This window comes from Bombyx mori, chromosome 26 (genome assembly GCF_030269925.1).
Source record: "Bombyx mori chromosome 26, ASM3026992v2".
In the NCBI taxonomy this organism is placed as follows: Eukaryota; Metazoa; Arthropoda; class Insecta; order Lepidoptera; family Bombycidae; genus Bombyx; species Bombyx mori.
The window spans coordinates 1986091-2005429 of record NC_085132.1 but is presented as its reverse complement, the minus strand read 5'-3'; the positions used below and the strand labels follow the sequence as shown (position 1 = coordinate 2005429).

At 49.2% G+C, this 19339-nt stretch overlaps 1 protein-coding gene across 4 annotated transcripts in view; it reads left to right on the top strand.

The window, feature by feature from the left end:
* Window positions 1–19339, top strand: part of LOC101747093 (G protein-coupled receptor kinase 2) — a 113923-nt gene that overhangs the window by 51463 nt on the left and 43121 nt on the right. For 2 of the 4 annotated variants that reach the window (XM_062676288.1, XM_062676287.1), the window contains exon 1: window positions 4369–4606. The exons of the other annotated variants lie outside the window; for them this stretch is intronic. In XM_062676288.1, coding sequence (XP_062532272.1) covers window positions 4591–4606 — 16 coding nt within the window. In that variant the 5' untranslated portion in view covers window positions 4369–4590. Of the gene's footprint in view, window positions 1–4368; window positions 4607–19339 lie in introns of those variants that run through there. 4 annotated transcript variants of the gene reach the window in all.

The following is a 19339-nucleotide window of genomic DNA, read 5'->3' as shown; positions in this document are numbered from 1 at the left end:
TATTTTGTTCTACGATCGCCAACTCCACAATTGGTTCACGGCCGAAATAGGCAGAGTGGTGGTACATACACGTGCGGATTCACAAGACGTTCTACCACCATTGATATATAAAAACAACAGGGTTTTTTAATACGTCAATGCCTACCAACTGTAGAAAATTAGGTACTTTGAGCAAGAAATTTCTAACCATTCATAATAAATACATAAATTCTGATCAAGGTCTTGTTTGAAATGAGACCTCACACGCTGACCCGGTTTCGTATATTTTCTGCCGCGTCACGTCCACACAGAACATGGAAATTAATAGACCATATTACTCTGGACTAGTGGTCGCCCGGTAGTCGAAATTCGACTATAATTAATTGAAATTTTAAGTTTGTACACTATTATGATTCTATTTTCAAAGACTATATTATACTTCTATAATCACAAATCTCGCGAGATTTTTGCTAGTTTTTGCGAGATTTGTAAATATCGTTTTATACATTACATTGTTTTAACAATATTTTTAATCTATTCTTATTTTGACCACAGACGTCAAGAACAAAAGTTTGACAATAAATAAATATTTTTTTTTTTTTTTTTTTTTATTGCCTTTGTAGGCAGACGGGCATACGGCCCACCTGATGGTGAGTGGTTACCGTCGCCCATGGACTTCAGCAATGCCAGGGGCAGAGCCAAGCCGCTGCCTACCGCTTAATACTCTCCACAAGCCTCGTTTGAAGAAGGACATGTCATAGCGCTCGGGAAACACCGTGGAGGGGAGCTCATTCCATAGCCGGATGGTACGTGGCAAAAAAGACCTCTGGAAACGCACTGTGGATGATCGCAGTGGCTCCAGGTAGTATGGATGAACTCTACTCCGGTGGCGGGCGGTGCGATGGTAAAAACGAGATGCTGGTATCATCTCGAACAATTCCTCAGAGCACTCCCCATGGAACATACGGTACAAAATACAGAGGGAACCGAAGTCCCTCCGCAGACCCAGAGGCTCCAAACGATCCGAGAGAATGGGATTATCGACAATCCGAACGGCCCTCCTCTGTATGGAGTCAAATGGAAGAAGCTGGTATTTGGGAGCCCCAGCCCAGAGATGGGAGCAGTACTCCATGCGAGGCCGGACTTGTGCTTTATAAAGCAAAAGTCTTTGTCCAGGCGTGAAGTACCGCTTCGCTCTGTTGAGGACTCCCAGCATTTTGGACGCCAACTTGGCTTTGCCTTCCAAATGACTCCGAAACTGGACATCGCTCGAAATGTCGACCCCAAGTATCCCGATACTCTCGGAAGGTTGCAGGGATACTCCTTGGAATTGCGGCGCCATGACAAAGGGGTCCTTCTTCGCAGTGAACGCGCAAACTTGTGTCTTTATCGGGTTGAATTGAACCAAGTTCAATTCACCCCATTCGGAGACTCGCCCCAGAGAGTTCTCCACTTCAGACACAAGTTTTGATCGTCTCTCTTGCACCACGCTCCGAGAGAGACTCTGATGGCCGATATATCGCGCATCCCCCGTGCTGTCATCCGCATAGCAATGCATGCCATCAATAGACAGCATGTCATTGATATACAGGATGAAAAGCGTGGGGGAGAGCACCGAACCTTGTGGAACGCCAGCGTTAATGGTCATGGTATCAGAACAGTCACCGTCTACAACGACCGTGATGCTCCGCCCATCCAAAAAGCTAGCGATCCACTTGCAGAGACCCTCGGGGATTCCGTAAGATGGTAGCTTCGACAGAAGTGCCCTATGCCAGACCCTGTCGAAGGCCTTCGCGATATCAAGGCTCACAGCAAGAGCCTCGCCCTTGCTCTCCAAGGCTTCAGCCCACCTGTGAGTAAGGTATACAAGAAGATCGCCAGCTGAGCGACCGTGACGGAAACCGTACTGTCGGTCACTGATCAGCTGGCGATCCTCCAGATACTTCAGGAGTTGTATATTAATTATTCGCTCCATCACCTTGGAAAGCAAGGAAGTTATCGCGATAGGCCTATAGCTCGATGGGTCCGACCGGTCACCCTTCTTGGGGATAGGGTGGACGTGGGCAGTCTTCCATGAAGACGGAACCCTGTTAGCGCAATAAGAGATGCGATACAAACGCGTTAGCGCAGGCGTCAGCTCAGGGGCGCACGTTTTCAGAACCACTGCAGGGATGCCGTCTGGCCCGCTCGACTTATGGACGTCCAGGAGTCGGAGTTCCCGCCTGACTGCACACTGTGTAAAGCAGATCTCCGGCAGGGAACTATCACACCGGAGGATGTTCGGTGGTGTGGCACCCCCGTCGTCCACAGTCGAGTTCGAGGCGAAGAGTTTGACCAGAAGGTCAGCCTTCTCTTTCGCACTATGGGCCAGACTGTCATCGGACTTGCGTAGTGGTGGGAGACTAGACCTGCAAAAGTTACCTTCTGCAGCTTTGGCGAGCGACCAAAAAGCACGGCTCCCAGAGGGATAGCTCTTCAGTCGCTCGCCAATTCTAGCAACGTGCTCCGATTTCGCCCTGGCAATAACCTTCTTGTAGGACCTGGAAGCGGCGTTATATTTCCGCCTTTCCTCTGATATGTTAGGATCCCGACGTCTCCTAGCATCATCCCATGCCACGTATGCGGACCGCTTGAGGTGTGCAGCATCCCTGCTGGCATTGTTATACCAGGGTCTGCTGCGACCCCCAACGGGCACTTCAGAGGAGGGAATAAACAATTCCATCCCCTGGAGCACCACGTCTTTAAGACGGTCCGCACAGACGTCAGGATCAGCAGAGGAAAAGCAGAACCGCCCCCATGGGTAGGATGCGTAAAACTCACGCAATCCGTCCCAATCTGCTGACAAATACTGCCAAACTCTTCGATACCTGGTCGTCGTTCGACGACTAGGACGAGAGAGTGGTGTGGCAGCACGGATAAGGCAGTGATCAGACTATCCAAGTGGAGCGTCGACCACCACACTGTATCCGGCTGGATCGGTGGTCAGCAGAAGGTCCAACAGAGAAGGCTCGTGCCCCTCAATATCTGGGACACGGGTGGGCTGTGTCACCAGCTGGGAGAGGCCGTAGGCCAAGGCGAAATCGTAGGCAGCCCGACCCGGGAGGTCAGTGGTTCTGGACCCCAACCACTCTTGGTGATGAGCGTTAAAGTCTCCAAGAACCACCACCTCCGCAGATGGGTACTGCTCAAGCACGCGGTTAGTCCCCTCTTGCACATGCTCTATCAGAGCTGAACCTGCATCACTGCTGTGGGACCTGTACAGGCACGCGTAGACTCGGGTACAGCCCCCGTGATCTACGCGCAGCCACAAGAGGGACAGGTCCCGTTGTTCGAGGCTTCGTAGACGGCGACAACAGACATCAGCCCGGACGAATACACACACCCCGGCTTTACGCAGGAAGTTGTGCTCCAATACGTAGCCGGGGTATTCAAGGTACGAAGTATCATCCGGAGCAGATATCTGCGTCTCCGTCAGAAAAAGAAGGGCAGGCTGCGCCGTCTCAAGATGGTGGTGTACGGCGTCGAGGTTACTATGTAGACCCCTTACATTGCTGAAATCCACATTAAATGTGGAATGGGGAGTCGCCGACAAAACCCTTTTCCTTTTTCGAACTTTCATTTTTTTTTTATTTGGAGAGTGGGATTGGGCGGGGTAGGATGTTCGAGGCGAAATCGTGACAATACCTGAATAAAGCGCGGAGCACAGTACGTGCTCGACCACGGGTTGCGTGAGCGACCGACGCAGGGCATGGAAGGGCCCCCAGTCCACCCTGCGTGCGATCGCCGGGATCCACTCCGGTCTCCGACTCCGGCACGACGACCGCACGACAGGATTTTACACCGGTTGGCGGGACAGCTTCCCGGGGCGGAGTTTAGTAGTGACACCCGGGTTCAGGTCCCCAACTGACCGGCGGGCGGCGGCGAACACCGTTTCACTGGGTCTCCCTATACCCCCGTCAAACAATCACGTCCCGCGAGCTCACACGCACGTCTGCTCCGCATATTCCAGGTATCGCCAAGATTCACCCCCAACAAGGAAGAGGAAAGGGAAGGAATAACACTGGCTCTCCAACCCACACGCCGGAACACAGCTAGGCTATTTGGCGGCGGACTCTAGTTGGAGGGTGGTCGCCAGCCAGTCGGACAAGTCCTACCACCGATTATGTATTCGGCTCCCGTTTTGCACCACCCAGGGGTCACTTGTAGGGAATCGCGGGTTAAACCTACGGAAGCGGGAAGCAATCAACCCCCAAAAATGTATGCATGCGTGTGTGCGTCAAATACATGGTAGTGTGTGTAATGTTTTTTTATTGATTTAATACATAATTTAAAAAAATATTAACACTGCACTCCTTCTCTATATTCTTTATAAGTGTGGGAAAATTCATACTCCTCCGTCCGCGCAATTTTCGTAAAAAGGGATACAAAGTTTTTCCTTCATGTATTATTACTCTGGCTAAGTAAATATATGTTATATTATTGACCGTTTGATTAATTGACGGGAATAAGGAAGCTCGGATATAAAATGACTCATCCACTTCGCTGCGCGTGGAATGTCATTAATGCAGAGTGATAAGCAGTCTACAAAGTTTGTTCTCGAATAGAAATTAAATGCTACAGGAGTTAGGTACGTAATTAAAAGTACTTTACGATTTAATTTACATTAATTTATATCCGTGCTTTTTCTGATGTTACTTCGATGATTTGTCATTTAAATCTATATTTGTATGTTATTTTATTTATTTACTAGCTGACCCGGTAGACTTTGTAGTACCTCAATCGATAAATAAAAGACCTAAACTTTTGTATTAAATAAACTGAAAACAAACAAAAGGAATCCGTCCGACGCGACGGGGGACACAAAAAAGGAAAAACAAAATTGTTATTTTTGTTTAATTCCGAGCATTTTCATATTTTTCTACCTTTTAAACCTTCTCTGGATTTCCACAAATAATTCAAAACCAAAATTAGCCAAATCGGTCCAGCCGTTCTCCAGTTTCAGCGAGACTAACGAACAGCAATTCATTTTTATATATACATATATAGATAGATAGATTGCCTTTGTAAGCAGACGAGTATACGGCTCACCTGATGGAAAGTGGTTATTGTCGCTCATGGACATCAGCAATGTCAGGGGCAGAGCCAGACCGGTGCTTACCGTTAAGCACTTTCCACTAGCGTATCTAACAGACCAAACTGGTTAGAACACTTTCGAGATAACAAATAACAAAAAAAATATTACCAAATCACGTTCTTTAGGCTTTTTTTTTTTTTGTTGCGTTAATTGTTAATGTTTTTGTAATTTTATCATTATTACCACTATTATATTTTACAAATATTTGTGAGAGCACAATTTGTAATATTTGTTTGCGCGGAATGAATTGTGTTTTTATCTTTCTACTGTTATGGTTATCGGAGGGTTCGCACGAATTGAAAGACTAAAGCAACGTGACGCGCGTTCCTATATCAAGCTTAGTGTACGAACAGTTCTTCTATACAAATATTATAAAGAGGAAAGATTTGTTTGTTTGTTTGTTTCGAATAGGCTCCGAAACTACTGGACCGATTTGAAAAATTCTTATTCCATTAGAAGCCGATATTGTCCCTGATGAACATAGGCTACTAATTTTTTTTTTTTGTTTCATGTGTGTTTTAATGTTTCCGAAGCGAAGCGAGAGCGGGTCGCTAGTATTCTAATATAGAGTAATGGAGGATATCTGCGATCTTTATCTTTCTCTTCAAATGTTTTAAATAGTTTTGTACCAAAAGTCGCGATCAGTGAAAAGAGCTTCTTGTGAGGAACAACACAGTCATGAGCTCGCCATTGGAGGAATTGGAAATTTGAATTAACTGTGACATATTTATGAGCTTGCAAACAGGGTTGTGATGTTATTATTATATTGTTACGCGCTGGGGGTTCGGGATAAATAAAAAGTTTCACCAAAGTACAAATTAGCATTGTATTTGTAGTTAGAACACTTAAAACACTTTAAAATTCTCAATCCGCTTCTTCCGATCAGGTGATCCGTTCGCGGTTTCGCTTCGAGTACTTCCGATTACTAACTGCGTGCCATCTCTGTAACTGCGTGACATTCCTAGAATTATCGAGAATATTCCACACAAGTCGAGTATTGTGTGTTTCCGCTATGTGACAATAGTTGAGTTATACTTCTCGAGCGTTCTAGATGCTGCTACTAGATCCTTCGATATTCGTTCGACTATTCGACGATAGATGGCGTTACTCTTACAGGCGTAACAATATATTACTTTATAATACGATAATGGACAAGCTACGGCTAATGCTTAATACCAAATGTATGTTAAGTTCCACTCGTGGCATTTTCTTTTTCAACTGTCTAGGCTTCAGATCATGTCCTATTTGAGGTTGATCTTCGTTATCTTTGATTTCACTGCGCATCATCAAGCACCGTAGGCAGTGGCTTGGCTCTGCCCCTGAAATTGCTGAAGTCCATGGGCGACGGTAACCACTCACCATCAGGTGGGCCGTATGCTCGTCTGCATACAAGGGCAATAAAAAAAACAACAAAAGAAACTTATTTTTATAGCTGGATTAAAAAATGAAGAAGCTCTCAGTTCCATTGTTTTTTTGCTATGTGTATGTTACCTAAGAAATTTTTTTTCTAGGTGAACCAATTTCGGTGATTTTATGTTACTCATTACCTCTATTAAAAAATAAAGTAAGTACATATTAAAATTTAATATAATATTACAGATATGCATTGTCGTGATGACGTCACGGCGTCCGAATGACATTAGTCGTGTTCTTAGTTAATTGTCCAAACGTTTAGACGGTAAGTTTATAATGACGGTTGTATGACGTCATAGCTTTAAAATAATTCACTTTAATCTCGAAACCCGACAAATATTTGTTAATAATACGCGTTCAATTATATAAACGAATCTTAAGGTGCTTTAAATAATATTTATTTATATCTTCCTTATTGGCACTTGGACGATTGTTGTGATTTGTCGTAAATTGAAATATATACTTAATGGTAAGGTATTTTCCAGAGCTCAGTTTCTCTCGTCCAACGCAGTTGTATACCAACAAGACGTTTCCTGACTAAGTGTTATGATTATATTTATTATATCAGTCGTCGCTATACTTTGGCTTAATAAAGATCTTACATTAGCCCTATCAAATATTATGATAGAAGTTGAAAAAATATTTTAGGTTCGTCTGAATAAAAAGTCCAAAGAAGGAATATTTACCATTTACTTTCATATGGGTGTGATGTTTTTAAATAAAGTTTTTTCGTTAACGAGCTGTTCAGACTCCTCATGTCAGTTAAAGTTATGTTGCATCCTTTTTTATCACCACTGATGCCGAGTAAGCGCAATAAGAAATCTCTTGGTAATAGTTACCGACCGAGAGGCGGTCAGTCGCATTCTGTCATCCATCTCTTCTTCTTCTCCCAATATCTTCTTCTTCTTTTAATTCACCTTATCCCACTAGATGGGGTCGGCACAGCTAATTTGTCTATTCCATCTTCTTTTATCAGCCGTCATCTCAATACTCATTCTTCTCTCTCTCTCATATCGACATTCACACACTATCCATGTCTTCTTCGGTCAACCTCTTCCCCCTCTACCTTGCACTACAATTTCCATACATCTCCTAGTCACATGCATCATTGAAAAAATATAATGTTACTAAATCGAAAATACAATTATCTTTATAATTAATCATCCATCTAGCGCCATCAATTTACTAACCGAATTATATTACAAAGAGCGCGCAACGAGGTCAGATTTAGCATAACGTACTCAGATGATAAAATCTTCTGACCCCAAGGATTAGGTTTAATCGTAGCTAGTTTGCATGAGCCGCATTGTCTCCGCAACGGGCCACAACTCTGGCCAGATAATATCTTTTAACTATGATAAATGTACAATCCGGGTACAGGCGAGATCATTATCGTCTGTCCAATGTGTACACCCGTGTGTATTTCGAATTCGATCTTTAATGTGATTGTAATATATTGATTAAGAGATAGTTAAATAACCGGAGTTTGATTATCCATCGGTCATGGACATCTTAGAACTATATTCATTTAACTTTTTCATTTCTCAAACCTTTTACTTTTAAATGTTATAAAAATTGGGTTTCACAACAGACTTTTTGGGTTAAAGGTAAACTTTAAGGGGGTCGTTTCCCATGATATTTATGAAGAGCCGTAGCTCGGAAGGTCAAGGTCTGGTACTTCCTCGTAAAGCGGTGCGACAAGATATCGGTACTTTTAGGCACTCCAAGTTCCGGTCACCGTTGAATACGAATAAGAGTTCGAAGTGCAACTAAGCCCATAGATACAACCCACTTGGCTTCTCGCCAAATCTTCTCAGTGGATCTCGATTGCGATCCGGTGACAGATACAGCGAAGTACTGCTCTTGCTAGAAAGATGCGCTTGCGTTAGAAAGTCCTCCGACGTTGAACCCCGTGAAGTCACCTACTAATCCGCATGTAGTTGGAATAGCCCTTTAGTCTACCAACGATTAGATAGGAAGAAAAAAATCTGGATCTCCTCATCTTTTGATTAACAACAGACTGTTGTTTTTAAGATTCCTTGATTGCCCAATATTATACTATTTCTGTAGGTTTTTTTTTATTGCCCTTGGAGGCAGACGAGCACACGGCCCCTGATGGTGAGTGGTTACCGTCGCCCATGGACTTCAGCAATGCCAGGGGGAGAACCGAGCAGCTGCCTACCTCTTAATACTCTCCACAAGCCTCGTTTGAAGAAGGACATGTCATAGCGCTCGGGAAACAACCTGGAGGGGAGCTCATTCCATAGCCGGATGGTACGTGGCAAAAAATACCCCTGGAAACGCACTGTGGATGACCGCAATGGCTTCAGGTGGAATGGACGAACTTTACTTCGGTGGCGGGCGGTGCGATGGTAAAAACGAGATTTTTTTTTTTTTTTTTTTTTTTTTTTTTTTTTTGGTCAGGAGGAAATCGCCAGACTTCCGCCCTTTTCTGGGGATACTGGGCGGGGTATGTCAGAGTCGAACTGACTAAAACCTCCTGTCGCTCAACAACCAACGTCCAAACCTCGCATGAGACAGAACTCATGAAAAGGCAAAGGGGGGAAAGTGAAGTGTTTAGTGCGGAGCACATCTCTCCCATCACCCTCCCCCTCGGGACGCCGGACTGGCGGTCGTCGGCGCCACGACCACCAGCCCTCTCGGTCGGCAGACTGTCCGAAGCCCGCCTAGATGGCGCCGGTTAGAGTGGGTTACCCTACGGAATACCCCGCTGGGCCAGAACCAGCATGGGTCGAGGATAGCCGGCCTTCCATCACCCGGATGCTCTTGCGTAAAACGCGTGCAGAGCAGCTTGCACGTCGTCTTCTTAGGCCCCCCTCGCCGGTCCCCAGACCGACATGTGAGGGGGACCCGAAACACTTAGAGGGCCAGGGCTTGGGCGAGATCCGCCTCCCTGGCCCCCGCTCGACGGCGGCGGGATTGTGCGTCTCTCACGCGCCCCGCCGCCTCCTTCTGCGAGATGGTGCACTCGCAGAAGTCGAGCATCGTCTTCCACGACTCGTCGTCGCCGAGCATCGATGCCACAACACTCGGCAACGACAAGTCGGTTCCTATTTTTGCGACGAGGACACGGCGCCACCCCTCCCATGCGGGGCAGGCGACGAGCGTATGCTCTGCCGTGTCCAAGTCGCAACCACAATGGTGGCACTCTGCCGTCGGCTCGGCTCCGATCCGGTGCAGGAACTCACCGAAACAACCATGCCCAGTGAGCACCTGCGTGAGCCGGAAAGTGAGGCGTCCTCTGTCACGATTCACCCAATCCACAAGGACCGGGCGAATCGCCTCGACGGTCGTACGACCAGCCGAAGGATCGGCCAGCCGTCTGGACCATGACTCCAGCACGGACCGCCGAGATTGGCCCCTCCGCGCTCTGACCACACTGGGGCTGGGACGCGCCACGCCCCGGGCACGAAGGTCAGCCCGCCACTTATAGTCAGCGGCGAGCGCCTCCGCTTCCAGAACCCAAGGCGGCGTCCCAGCCAGTACACACGCCGCCTCAAAGGAGATGGTGCGATAACCACGGATGACCCTGACCGCGATGGTGCGTTGCGGCCGTTGCAGCAGCTTCGCCACCCCCACGGCCAGGGACTGGCCCCACACGGGCGCCCCGTATAGGGCCATTGATCGCACCACCCCCGTATAGAGACGGCGCGTCACCTGGTCAGGCCCCCCGACGTTGGGCAGAAGCCGGCTTAACGCGCCGGCCACCCCCAACAAACGAGGGACCAGGTTCTGAAAGTGAGCACGGAAGGTCCAACGACTGTCCAGAATGAGGCCGAGGTACTTCAACTGCACCCCGACCCCGATACGGACGCCTCCAACCACGATATGGGCATCGACAGGTGGCACTCTCCGGGGCCTGTGGAACCACATGGCCTCGGATTTACTGAGCGCCACGTCGAGGCCCAATCTCCTAATTTTGCCGACGACATGCGCCACCCCAGCCGTAGCAAGACGGGCAGACTCAGCAAAACTCCCCCCCCGGGCCACGACCAACGTGTCGTCTGCGTAACAGATAACGCTCAGGCCCGGGAGGAGGGCACCTCTCAGCACCCAGTCATACCCGATATTCCACAAAAGGGGGCCGAGCACCGACCCCTGTGGAACACCGCGCACGACCGGGAACCGGTGCAGGATCCCACCGTGTCCGGTACACGTGACCGATCTGTCCTCTAAGTAGGAACCCACCAGCCGGCGAAGGTAGGGGGGCACTCTATGTCGTTCCAGCGCCCCCCCTATCACGGACCAGGGCAGGGTGTTAAACGCATTGGCGATATCGAGCGACACCGCCAAAGCCACCCCACCCCTGGAGACGGCCTCCTCCGAGAGGGCCCGCACGCGAAGGATCGCGTCTACCGTTGAGCGGCCCTCTCGGAAGCCATACTGCTCCGCCGACAGATCGGGTCCCACCCCGACTAGATGCTGGATGATGCGGGCTGCCAGAATGCGTTCCAGCAGCTTGCCCACCTCATCCAGCAACACGATGGGACGGTACCCGGCGGCAGTATCCGCCGGGCGCCCCTCCTTTCTCAACAGCACGAGTCTGCCCGTCCTCCACGATGAAGGAAACCGTCCCGACTCGAGGCAGGAGTTGTAAAGTCTCAAGAGTCGGTCCCCTAGGGCACCAAGAGCCAAGGCCCAAACCCGGCCATGGACACCATCCGGGCCGGGTGCAGTGTCCTTCGCGCACATTTTGCGAACGGCCACACGGAGCTCCGCCCCCGTTATATGGGGCACCTCAGCAGGGGCTTCGCCGTCGTAGTCCGGCGGCGCGTCCATAGCGGGAGCGACAAATCCCTCCCGCTCCTGCGGGAACAGCGCCGAGACGATGTCCCGCAGCTGCTGAGGCTGGAGACGCTCCGTGATCGGGGGGGCCCATGGGCGCATTTTATTGCGCACCATATGATAGGGCCGCCCCCATGGATCCTCATCCAGCGTCTCCAAGAGACCCTCCATGTGTTGGTTCTTGGCTCTTCTGATGGCCAGCTGCAATGCCCTCTGCGCGACGCGAAATGCGCCGTGCAGCCGGGCCTCTGCTGCCGCGAACGCAACCGGATCGTTGCGCCGCGGCAGGCGGCGGCGGCGCTGTCTGGCGCACTCGCGCCTCGCCCGAACGCACTCCACGCGGAGTTGCGCAATTTCGGGCGACCACCAGTACGCCTGGCGATTAGGAAGTCGAGGGCCGATCCGGGGCATCGACGCATCACAAATGCGACGCATCGTGTCCCGGAACCACCCCGCCTCGCCCTCGACCTCGACCGGGTGTGGACGCATGGGCGCCCACGCCGCCACTATAGAGGCTTCCATCAGGAGCTCCTTATTCAGGCGCTTCAGTGCCCACTTGGGGAATGACCGAGACGCACTACGGGGGTGGTCCCCGTGGACGTCTGCGACTGTGGAGCGGGCGGAGAGATCAAACCGAATATATCGGTGATCTGACAGCGTCTCCGCCCCCTCCAAAACCTTCCAGTCGCAGATACGGCGCGCGATGGCTGGGCTCGCGAACGTAACGTCCACAATAGACTCGCCCTGCCACCGCACGCACGTCGCAACCGAACCTCTATTCAACAAACAGAGGCCGGCCGCGTTCGCCCACCTCTCCAGTAGCCTACCACGAGCGTCCGAGCGGGGGGAGCCCCATGCGACAGACTTCGCGTTGAGATCCCCCGCGAGAATCACTGGACGGGGAGCGAGGCGGCGAGCAATCGCCCCGATCCCGCCCAGGAAATGCCCGAACTCGACAGTAGGCCTGTTCGGAGAGAAGTACGCCCCGATCACGACGGTCCCTTCCAACTGCACCGCGACGAACCCTTGGCCCCTGGTCACCATCGCCAGGGGGGGGATCGCCGCGTCTCTTCTTATGGCTATGGCCGCCAGGCCGCCATCGTCCCCGAACCAGCAATCATTTGCCGGGGGAACGAAATATGGCTCGGCGACCACAGCCACATCTATAGACCACTCCGCCATACTCTGAGACAGCATGTCCTGAGCTCTGGCGGAGTGGTTCAGGTTTCCTTGGAGGAAGCGATAGGTGCGGTCCATTACTGTTGGACCACATCCATCGCTCCCTCCCCTTCACCGCTGCCCCCACCCTCCGGCACCGGCGCCGCAGCGGGGATTACAGCGTTGGCCAGTGCTCCTCTGGCCAACTTTCTCTTCTGCCGGCGCTTTGACTTCCGGTGCCGGTTGCGTTCGGTGTTATCACCGGACGGGAGGCACGCCTTTCCTCCCGCTCGGTGGTTAGCCCCGCGCCCGGCCGCAGCGCACCAAGCGCAGTGCGGGGCGGCCGCGCAGGACGCCGCTTTATGGCCCGGCTGGCCGCAGCGGAAACACAGACCGCTGCGGTCAACCGAGCTAGTGCACCTGGCGAGACCGTGTCCGGTGCTAAAGCACCGGAGGCATCGCCAGGCGCGTGGTTCAAGCAGGCGCACATGGGCCGCCATCCAGCCCACGCGCAGCCTGCCTGGATTCCCCGACGGTCCCCCGGGCGGAGGAGCAGCCAGGGAGGCAGCCGTCTCCAACGGGCAACGCACCCACACTGAGCTGGCCCCGGTATAACCACGGCGCAGCTCACCCACGGTCACATTCTCCGGTGCACAGTTGCCCTGGGTAGCGACGGCTGCTCTCACCTCATCCCTGGTGGTGCAGTCGTCCAGGCCGGTCACTCTTAATTCCGCCATTTTTACCGGCCTGTGCACCCGCACCTCCTCCTCAGGCAAGACCATACGGAGCTTCGCCGCCAGACGCTCCGCGATGCCGGGACTATCGGCACCGGGACATTCTAACAGCTTGGCCCCATTGGCCGTCTGCCTGCTGCGGAGGCCTTCCTCCGCCCCAATCTCGTCCAGGTTGATTGCTTCACGCGCCCGGGCCATCACATTATTATATGTCATGCCCTTGGCCTCAGCGGCAGGCAGTAAAGTTATAACCACTGCCGCTGATCGCGGCGCCCGCGGCGACTTCTTCCCTTTTTTAGTTTTTTTCTTTTTATTGACGGCTACAGGTGCTCGACCCTGTTGGGGTGCAGCCTGAGCCGCCATGGCCACTAACGCTCTACCCATTTGGGGAGCTCCCAGTGAAGCCTTTTTGGCACCCCGCCGGGCCACCACGTTCCACCCCTCGTCCATGTTTGACGGGGGCGGAGGCAGCGGACGGGACTGGGGTGCTTGTGATGGAGGCTTCGCGTTAGCGCCACCCCCTTGTTTGGTTCGATCTCGTCCCGGGCCCGACCTGGTGGCCGGAGCCCGTACGGGAGCGGAACGGGTGGCCAAAGCACCCGACACCGCCGGTTGTCTAACGTCGGCCGAAGCAGTCACTCTCGCCTCGAGAGCCGCTAGCCTGCCGCCCAGCTTTTCTACTACAGCCTGGACGGTGCGGTTGATGACCTCGTCCAGGCTGAAGGCCTTCGGTTCTGGCGGAGCCAGCATCCGTGGCCCCGCGAGTGCTTGCTGCCGCTCGGCGGCGGTCGTCTCTCTAGAGCGCGGCGACGGGAGACGCGGACGCTCCTGTGCCGCACGCGGTGGTGGCAGCACAGGCCACTGATCACCAGTCAGCGCCGGGAGACGGGAGCTCCGAGGGGCTCCAGCGACCCAGGACGTCGCTGCTCCATCATCGGGCCGTTGCCGAGCTTGGAGCTGTGCTCGAAGTCTCGAATTCTCCGCCATCAGCTGTACCACCCGGTCATTGGCAGAAGCAACTGATGGCAGAACTTTCGAGACCTGCGAGACCACTTCTCGCAGTTTACGGCCAGCGACTTTGGTCTTGGTGCCATTGGCCGCGTATGATTTCACGGTCTTCATGGCCCTGTCTATGACCATGGCAGGATCCTGAAGGCCGCTCTCTTCCTCCTCTGTCGTCTGCCCATCCAACGAGGCGACAGACATTGAGACTGATGATGGCGCCGGTGACGGCGCGCCCCTTTTCCGGGCGGGTCGCCCTCTAGGGGGCGGCATCTCCTCCGCAGCAGAGGCTGCATCGGAGATTACCAACACCTTTTCCGGCGGGGCATCTGCGCCAGAGGATGACGCTGGCTCCCCTACCCCCTCGCGAGAGGAAGCTCGCCAAGACTTCCTCTTCCGCCTCACCTTCTTGGCGGTTGTCCCTTTCGGACCAGCCGCCTCGCCTTCGCTGACGAGCGCAGAGCGCGTCGAGCCAGCGCTGTCACACCTCGGTTCGACGGGTTTTCCGCTGCCCGTCGCACAGCCCCCTTCACCGTGGCATGCTTTGCCCCCCCCAGAATACGCGGGGCAGCATGCTTCCACCGAGGTGGAAGCACGGAGGGATTCTCCACCTAGGGTGGTACCCTCCTGGGGTAATTTTGTTTTAAAGTGTGCCATCATTTTTTTTGGTCCTTTGTTATTTAACCAGGGGTCGGTCCCCTGGGACGGCCCTTACGACTGGACTCCCTCCAGCCACTCATCTCATCACCGGGCACGTCACAGGCTTAAGATTAGGGCATTTTTTATAGAGGTACACATCCTCGCGGCCCCTGCTAGGCAGCGGCCCCCGTCCCCTACTCGGTAGGGATTACGGTATGCTTCTACGAAGCCACGCCGGTAATCCGGTACCCCCCTCTGGAGGGCCTTCCCCTGTAGCCGCCAAGAGGCAGCCGGGGACATGGCAACCAGCGACCGGAAGGGAGTGCCCTCCGGTTCACTTCTCATCCACGTGGGGTCTACCATTACTGACAGAGCCACACGTCTGACCACGACGTGGCCACGCCGGCGTACCGGTACCCTCCTCTGGAGGGCCTTCCCCTTTAGCAGCCAAAGAGCTGCCGGGGACATGGCCTAGCGTCCAAGAGGTCTCCAGAAGGGAGCCCTCTCCCGCTTCACGCACCCTTTGTCCAGCAAAGGTGGGAAAAGGGAACACCGTGTGCAGTCTTCTTAGTTCGCGGCACCCCTGTGCAGACAACGCTGCTCCACGGTATCGGGGTGCACACTTAAGCCCCACCGCCGCGACAAGGCGAGACCACGTTGTGTGGGGGTAAAAACGAGATGACGGTATCATCTCGGACAATTCCTCAGAGCACTGCCTTGAGGAGAGGGTTCCCTTGATATTAATATAACAAAAAAAAAGTGTAAGGTTACACACGACCGAGTGAAACCTTCAGAGTAATCTGAAATGTATCTGATTCTCTCACAGACTAAATCCTATAGCTATAAATGTTTCTCTCGGCTAGTTTTAACTTATCGAGTATCGTTTCCGTTTCAACGACTTTCAAATCGCGCAGTCGTGAAGTTTTTACTACAAAATTTCTATGAAATAAAGTGGCCGCACAGTATATAGCTCTAAAGACCATTGAAATTACGTGTTTACGATTACCTAACGTTCAATTTTACTAAGCGATCTAATTCTATCGATCTAATCGCGAATCGGAACGTATCCAAATAGCCGCGTGTTAATGGATCCTAGCAACTTCCGCGGGTCCGTTGCCAAAACGATGAAGCGCCACAGTAATAACATTGATTGGTGCTTTGCCCATTTGTCCTGGCGAAACAGGGCCATCAATAATCCTTCAGTTATAAAAAAAATTATCGATAATATTGTTCGATTTCATAAATTTCATGATTCCATTATAGATTTCAATGAAATAAGCATTGAATATTCGCCCAAGCACACCCAAGTAAGACCTCACCGAACCGAAATCGATCCGGCTCTTGTAGACAGGAGCATGTGCATGTGAGCCTACAAATGTGAATAAAAATTTATTCCAATAATGAATCACAAAAAAAAACAAAGACAACAAAAATGCCACATTTGCTAAGTCGGTGGTCGTGGCGCCGACGACCGCCGGTCCGGCGTCCCGAGGGGGAGGGTGATGGGAGAGATGAGCGACAGGAGGTTTTAGTCAGTTCGACTCTGACATGCTCCGCCCTCTATCCTCAGTGGAGGGCGGAAGTCCGGCGATTTCCTCCTGACCAAAAAAAAAATTTGCTAAGTCGCTACGATTTATGAATATTGGATATTATTAAATTGGTTTAGAATTAATTGTATGTATTACGTACGTCAATGTCGTAGGCAGCTGACTTTAACTGACATAGACTGACATAGAAGGATAGCCCATCTATATATTAATACGTGAAGCAAAAACTTTGTATCCTTTTTTACGAAAATTGCGCGGACGGAGGAGTATGAAATTTTCCACACTTATAGAGAATATAGAGAAGAAGTGCACAATGCTAATATTTTTTTTAAATAATTCATAAAAGATACATTAAATCAATAAAGAAAACATTACACACACTACATACCATGTATTTGACGCACACACGCATGCATACTATTTATTGTCAAACTTTTGTTCTTGACGTCTGTGGTCAAATTGAGAATAGATTAAATATTGTTTGTCTTTGTTAATATTTTTTATAGTGTAGTCTTGGCGAAATTTGTGATTATAGAAGTATAAAATACAATCATAATAGTGTACAAACTTACAATTCCAATTAATTATAGTCGAATTTCGACTACTGCGGGACTACTCTAATATTAAAAGATGTGTATTTGTCTAATGACATGTGTTGTTAGTGCTTACTACGATCCTATCTATATCAGAGGTGGAGCATTAGTACGTTCCAATTTCAAAGTTGGTCTATACTACTGTGGCGGTAGTCATCATACAACGCCTGACATTTGATAGATGCCTGAATCTCGCTTACGACATTTTCAAGATAAAAGCTTGCACATATACCAGTTCCGAACAACAATATTCGGACCGTCGATCTACCGAACAATATCACCCGCTCGATGGAAGATCTTCCAGCAATATCGCTCGCTCGGCGGAAGATCTTCCTTTCGTCGTAAACCTATACACTACGGCTAGCACCTAACACAATTACAGCTGTCCACGCATCTAGAGCAATAATAAATAAATAAATATTTACTAACAATCACGCCACGTTAACTGGTCCCGTGATAAGTTCGTAAAGAACCTGTGTTACAGGTACCAGATAACGGATATAAATGTAAGATTTTTATTATACACATACATATATTTAATAGACATCCATAACCCTGGAAAAGACATTTATATTTATCATACAAATATCTTCCGATTCGAACCCGCGACCCCCTTGTGTAGTGACCATGTCACTTACCATTACACCAGACAGCCGTTAACTTGATCTTTGGAATAACATAATTACGTGATTCGTCTTTAGTCCGATAAAAGAATTGAGGAAAGAGACGAGGCTCTATAAATCTTATTATACGCATTGGCAACCAATAAAAAGTTATATTTCATGTTTCCTTCAAGCTTTATTGGCCTATAATATTTCGATGGTGTTTTCTTTAGCCGATAAACGTTTTATTTGCGAGTTCTCACGCAATGCTATGATAAAAATAATAAAAGGTAATTCAGATTTGAATAGGAGTTCAATGAGGTTTGTTATTATTAATTGGCATAGATGAGTAAACACGCTCGGTGGGTGCGGCTCCACTGCGGCTATTGATACTGTTGAAAAAGCATAGCATAGCATCTTGAGGAATAATTCCAGATGCCCTTAAGTTGAATTTCATTATAGCATTGCGACAGAATTCAACGCATAGCCGATGATAATCGACAGCAAAAAAGTTCTAGATATTTCCAAGAAAAGCGTGTTTTATAAAAAAAAATTGATATGCAGATAGTTTCTTCTAGAAATGTTTCTAGAAGGTAGGCGAGTTCGATGAGAACGGTGACCGGTGCTTTGGCCTAAAATCACCGAGAGTGGATGTTGTCTATCTTGGCGTCATCTTATTGCAAAGAGACAATTTACTTCGCATGCAGATCGTGAGATAAATAAATAATAGTTTAAAAAAACTAACGAAATACGCTTTTATAGAAAATCCAACTAAAAAATAGAAAATAAATTTTAATAAATTTGAATTAAAAATAGGTAGAAAAATTGATTTTACTGTAAAAAAAAAAGCGTGGGGTGCATGGTATCAGTAGTTATAAATATTTTATGAACAGATATGAGTAGAAGGGTTATTTCGATAATAACCTGAAAAGCGTCCCAAATTTATTAAAATTTATTTTCTATATTTTAGTTGTTTTTTTTATAAAAGCTTATTTTGTTAGTTTTTTTAAACTATTTTTTATTTTTAATGTTTTAGTTGAATTTCAATTTTTTTTAATATTGAATTCTCATCGGTCCTTAATAAGTATACTAAATTTCGAGTTAATCCGACGTCTTGAAGGGGGTCAAAATCATGTTCAAAGATTCCGTTACATACAAATACAATAATAAAAGCGTATTAAAATGGAACGAAACTTAAAAAAATTCTATAAGGTCTTACTGAATACAATAACACACGGTTTACATAATGTAAATGAACAACGTAATTCCAACCCATATCGATTTGTCGATTCTCCATAAATGTAAATCCAACTTCGACAAATGTATATAAACTATATATAATACAGGTGGCTAGGTGGTGCCACAAGAAGTGGATGAGGAGAGCCGCAGACCGGGCTCAGTGGTGTGGATTGGGAGAGGCCTATGTCCAGCAGTGGACGACTGTGGGCTGTTGATGATGATGATGATGATGATAATACAGAAGCGTTATGATTAACATAACAAGCGTTACGTATGTCAAGTGCTCGGCGATTCCGAATATCCGAACAACATTTTTCGGTCTGCGGCAAATGCGAATGCGAAATTTCATTAAATTTTAATACTGTTACAAGTCTCTCAGTTTTAGGTAAGCAGTATTACAAGATACCATGTCACAGAGTTTAATTTAATCAGTCAACGAACTTAATTCAATCAACGATATACAAACACGATTAGTTGTATAAGCTCAAAGACT